This window comes from Lathyrus oleraceus, chromosome 1 (assembly GCF_024323335.1).
Source record: "Lathyrus oleraceus cultivar Zhongwan6 chromosome 1, CAAS_Psat_ZW6_1.0, whole genome shotgun sequence".
Lineage (NCBI taxonomy): Eukaryota > Viridiplantae > Streptophyta > Magnoliopsida > Fabales > Fabaceae > Lathyrus > Lathyrus oleraceus.
The window spans coordinates 179253906-179259972 of NC_066579.1; the positions used below are offsets into that span (position 1 = coordinate 179253906).

A 6067-nucleotide genomic window follows, 5' to 3' on the forward strand; every position below is an offset into this window, starting at 1 on the left:
GAAACATGGAGCATGCAACAATGGCCGCCGCCGGCGGTATAAGGATTGACAAACCCTAGCAGCAAGCACAAAGCCAAATGACCTTTTCTTTTCACTTTTCACGTTTATCTTGTCTGTTGGGTTTTGGTAAATTGGTATTAGTAATTGTTTTAAATAAAAAAGCACCACTAGTAGCCAATTAGTCATTAACATAGTAAATTGAAAAGTTTTCTAATAACTTCTAATTAATAAAATTAGTAACGTTAATAATTGCTATTAAATAAGATTTTTTTATATAACTTTTACGTAACAAATTTTCTTTGTTAAAAAAAAAGCTAGGTACATAATTTATAATCAAATTTGTTTTTGTTATTTAGATTAATTTGTTTTTATTCATAATCTATAATTAATTTGTTTTAAAAGCTAGGTACATAATTTATAATTTGTTTTTATCATTCTCCCCCGTTTAAAAAAGGATAATAATAACACCGTTTTTTTAATATTTAGATTAATTTGTTTTTATTTATTTATCGCAAAAGTTAAAAATAAGTTCTTTTCTTAATCAAAAAACCTTTCAAATTAAAACAATTTGTTTTTTAGAAAAAAGGCATTAGCCTTAAAATAACCCTTCCTTATCAAAAATATAAAAAAATATATAATAACTTTTCTTTTCAACAAAGAAAAATCTCAAAAATTCAGTTTTGACTTATCCGTTTCATTTTCGTCTAACTCCCGTTAATTTGTTTGTTTCAGTTTATCATTATTATTTCATTTGTTCGTTTTTGTTCCATGGATGTAATTTATGCGAGGCCATGGTCGCGGTTTATTTTATTTCGCATTTTTGGGGATTTGTAATTTACGCGAGTGGTCGCGATGCTTTCCTTTACTGCTTGCTTTATTTTCATATTTTTTATGCCTGCCATGTAATAATTCTGTTGCTTGCATGTTTTTACCGTCTTGCCCTCCGAAGGAATTAGGTTTAGCAGTGTGACCGCCGAGTCAATAACCCTAAATTTTGACCCTTTTCAAACCCTTGACCGTTTCCAAAACCTCAATAGCCTAGGCGTCCCGCCGTGGACGAAAACGCCCTTTACCCTAGCATTAGGTCAAACAGTCGCCGTACTCTGCTTTAGGGTTTCCCGCCGTGGAATCCCTAATTTTAGCCCTAATTTCAATTCAACGCCTCAACGTAGAAATAGGAGTTTCAACGCTCCACGTAAGCGTTTCCTTAAGAAATGCTTATGCCCCATCGAAACCTTGACCACAGTCAAGAAGTTTCTAGCCTCCCTTTCGAGGGGAACTACAATTACTCTGATTCCATTCCCGTCAGGATATGTAGGCACAAGATGCGACGTCTTGCCGAGTAAACTTAGGACTAACCCTTAGGTCTCTTTTAGGTCACTTTATCCTTTAGCTCAGTACATATTCCAAACAGATAATAAAAATAAAAAGACATACAATAAACAAAAGGTTCCTGTAGAGTACTACAGAAGTTTAGGGTGCTAGTACCTTCCCTAAGCTTAACCAACCCCTTACCTAGGTATCTCCCTGCCTTGTGCTTACGATGCAAGAATAGGTTTTTCCTCTTTTGACCTTTTCCTTCGGATAAATCAAAGAGCGGTTGTGAATTAAGAATTGGGATTCAAGCTAATTAATAGTTTGATATCCTATTTCCACCGCAACAGAAAATGGCGACTTCACTGGGGAGCGAACATAATTAAGGGTTGCCCCTATTTTGTTTATTGTATGATATTTTATACTATTAATTGTCTGTATATATTATTGTGTATTATGGGGGGTATCTTTCTTGTGAGATAAGTCCTACACCCGGATTTGAGTGAACTTATTATAGGAGGTGATTAGATTCAACGAAGCTTATAGGGAGTTGAATCCCGACCAAGCCGACTTGAGAATCACCGCTCAGTTGAGGCCCTTTTGAAAGGTAGTTCTGTTGAACGAGTAATCGTGAAGACACTTACTATCTTCGATGGGAGCCTATGACACTGGGGACCATAGTTACCTTAACACCACTTTGGCCTTATATAGGACGTAGTGCGGGGACTATGAGGGAGTAATCCCAAAATAGTTGCTACGCGATACCACACTCAAAAGAGGTTCTCTTGAGAATATTATTAACCACCGAGTCAATTGGGAAATTGATAATATCCGAAAGATGGACTGATGACTTTGGGCACCGATTTAGAACCCTTGTTCCGCAGGTACAATTAACCCTATAGTACATACCTCTGTGGGATGGGTAGACCTTGACTTCCACTCATATACCTTTAACCTAGGACTTTGTGTGTTTATGTTCATTACATCCATAAAACATCACATTGCATTACATCTCATGGAATTCAAACTTTATTTATGAACATCGCAGGCTACCATGGATTACAATAAGAGAAACACCTTGAAATACTCTTTTAAGAATTTTAAGTTGGATGACCTAAGGAAGCTAGGAGCTTTGGTTGAAGATCAAGAGGGGTTCAAGGACAAGTACGGAAGGCTATTATCCTTATTGAGAATCCAAGTGAAGGATGGGCTTCTTTCTACGTTACTACAGTTCTATGATCCGGATTACCATTGTTTCACGTTCCCAGATTATCAGCTATTACCTACCTTAGAAGAGTACTCTCAGTTGGTGGGGTTACCTATTATGGATAAGTCTCCGTTCCCTTTCTTAGAGAAGGACCCTAAAGAGGAAGACATTGCTAAAGCCATATGCTTAAAGGTGTCCGATATCAAAGGCAATATGACCGCCAAAGGCAGAACTGTAGGGTTACCTACGCATTTCTTAATCAAGAAAGCCCAATATTATGCCGATCATTTAAGCATGCCTACCTTTGAAACAATCCTTGCTTTGCTTATTTATGGAATGCTACTCTTCCCAAGTTTTGAAGGATTCGTTAACATTAACGCCATCAAAATATTCATGAAGAACAATCCAGTACCAACGTTATTGGGTAACACTTATCATTCCATACATCTCCGGAATTTTCATGGTGGAGGAATGATCACCTGTTGTGTGCCTTTATTATACAAGTGGTTTATTTCGCACTTGCCCAAGTCTTTTTTGAGTCTTGACAAGGGATTTTGGTCACCAAGGGTCATGGCGCTGACACACTCGAACATCGTTTGGTATAATCGTGTGTATGATGGAATACTAATTATTGACAGCTGTGGAGACTTTGCCAACGTACCTTTACTTGGTTTTAATGGAGGAATCAACTACAATCCAGTCCTAGCTCGCCGACAGTTAGGGTATCCCTTGAAAGAACCGCCTAAACGTGTTCATGTGGAGAAAATCTTCTTTAAGGGTGACAAGGAACTTCAAGATCAGATTGTATCCGCTTGGCGTCATTTGCACAAGAAGGGCAAAGAAAGTTTGGGAAAGCCGAATTGTGTGTCCATGGAACCTTATCTTCATTGGGTCCGGGAAAGAGCCATCAAGCTGAAGATGCCTTATCCTCGCCAAGATCCTTTACCTCTGAGAAGAGAACCTGTTTTAGTATTCATGTTCGAAGCTGAAAAGTTGGAAATCGCTTTGAAGAGAGCACAACATGAGGCAGAAACGTGGAAAAATAAATATCAGGTTATCGTCAGTGAGAATGAAGAGCTACAAAAGCAGCTGCAGGCGAAGAATGAAGAAGTGCGTTCCTACAAAAAGAGAAGAATCTACGAGGATTTATTTTCCTCCGACTCTCCGCCTACTCGTTGAAGTTGTTGACTACGCTTCCTTAGGGCTTTCGTAGCTTTTATTTAGCTATTTTCTTGTTAAGATTTTTTAAGAATATTTATTTGTAATTCATGTTCAAATTAATAAATAAAGATTCCAGTGGTATTCCACGATATTCGTAAAGGCTTGAATTCCATGAAATCTTTCGTTCGCATTTTGCATCACATTTTGCATTTCATGTGTCTCCCAGTTGTCTCATACTCGGTTCTCTCGCGTACAGTTTCGTCACCCTGAATCGATACAACACTAGAGCTCAAGCTCGAAGAAGGATGGAAGAGCACGCTCAAGAGATGGATCGCGTTAACAACGAGCTAGCAGACCTTCGAGGGAATGTAGGAACAATTATGGAACTACTTCAGGTTATCAATACAAAGATGGATACTCAGCCTACTGTGGTTTCTGAGATCAACACTACCGCTGTCGTAGATCCGCCGGTTGTTTCAGTTGAGAACCCGTTTCCTTATGGTCTTTCGCAGAGTTTCATACATTCTCCTGTTGTTACGTCAGTTCAACAAACTATGCCGGTTGCACAAAGTGGTCAACAAGCCATGCCCGTTATACAGAACGTTCAACAGACTGTGCCTTTGGTTCCCGAGCCTCCAAAGGCGATCCCTACCTTCACACAAGCTAATGTCCATACTCGGGTGCAGCCTTATCTTAATGAGCCTGTTTATGAAATTCTGGATGATAATGATGAAGGGTACCAGCCGCGTGATAGGCTCCGTGAGGAGGTTGTTACTATTGATAAAAGATTAAGAAAGATGGAAGGAGACCAAATCTTTGGTGCTGCTGCTAGAGACATCTGTTTGGTTTCCGGTTTAGTTATTCCGCCAAAGTTCAAGACTCCGAACTTTGACTGCTATGAAGGGACTACATGTCCGAAAAGCCATTTGATAATGTACTACCGTAGAATGGCTGCCCACGTGGAAAATGACAAGTTGATGATCCACTGTTTTCAAGACAGTCTGAAAGGTGCCTCGTCGAAGTGGTATTTAACATTGGACCAATCTCGCATCAAGTCTTTTCAAGATTTGTCTGACGCTTTCATTAAGCACTATAAGTACAACATGGACTTGGCTCCTGACAGGAGACAACTTTTGAGTATGACGCAGAAAAATTCTGAAACCTTTAAGGAATACGCCCAGCGATGGAGGGAAATTGCTTCCCAGGTTGAACCTCCATTGACTGATAAAGAATTAGCTGACTGGTTTGTTGACACCGTTCGTCCTGAGTTCTACGAAAGGATGGTGGGTAGTGTAACCACGAATTTCGCTGATATTGTTGTTGTTGGAGTAAAGGTTGAATTAGCTATGAAGAGTGGAAAGATGTCCAGTGGTTCTAGCAGTATGAGTTTGAAGGACCAAGCTAAGAAGACTTCCGTCAATCCTCAGAGAAAGAAGGAAGGAGAGACTCATGTTGTGTCTTCAGATAGGAGAAGGAATAGGCAGTATCAATATCCGCCACAGTATGCCCAACCACAGGGATACCCGGTTCAGTATGCACCACCGCCATACGTGGCTGCTGTTGCACCATCTTTTAACCAACAAGCTCCACAAGCGCCCGTTTATCAGCCCATGCAACAGGTTCCTGGTTATCCGCCTCCGGTTTATCCTCCTCCGAATTATCAACAAGCATCCAACGCTCAGGCGAGTCAACAACCGAGGAACCAGGCACCTCGCCAGAATGCTCCAAGGAGACTATACAAGACTTGTCCACTGATTCCGATGACGTTCACCGAGTTGTATCCTTACTTAGTGCAACGCGGTTTGGTCACTACTCGAGCTTTGGGACCGCCTCCGAATCCTTTGCCAGCCAACTACAACGCCGCCGCTCATTGTTTATTTCATGAGGGTGCGCCAGGTCACGACTTGGAGAACTGTTATGCTTTGAAAAACCTTGTGAGGGATCTGATGGAAAAGAAGATTCTGTCATTCAACGATCCGCCGCCCAATGTCAAAAGTAACCCTTTGCCTGACCATGGGGCTGTTAATGCCATTGATGCTTCGTCTGAAGAGAATTTTATCCTTGATGTAGCTCAGATTAAGACTCCGCTCAAGGCATTCCATTCAAAGTTGTTTAAAGCAGGCCTAGTATCTGTTTCCCATATCGGTTGTACGAGCTGTAAGGGATGTGATAAGGGTTGTGTTATGGTTCGGAAAGACGTTCAGAGATTGATTGATGATGGTTTTTTGCAAGTAGTTAACCAGGCGAAAGAAGTAGCCGCAATTGAGCCTACCTTCAACTTGCCAGAATCAAGGGGTAGGATACCAATGTTTAATCTGCCAGCACCAAATTCTGTCATGCCAGTGTTCAGTATACCGACTCCCGTTACTCCAACAGTGGACCAGC

The 6067-nt window shown here is 40.6% G+C and overlaps 1 protein-coding gene across 1 annotated transcript; it reads left to right on the top strand.

Annotated features, from left to right (window-relative positions):
* The first annotated feature begins 2368 nt into the window (after positions 1–2368).
* On the top strand, positions 2369–3700 carry LOC127098135 (uncharacterized). The gene has a single exon (XM_051036643.1). It carries the CDS (start codon positions 2369–2371, stop codon positions 3698–3700), a length of 1332 nt encoding a protein of 443 aa, XP_050892600.1.
* Positions 3701–6067: the final 2367 nt, after the last annotated feature.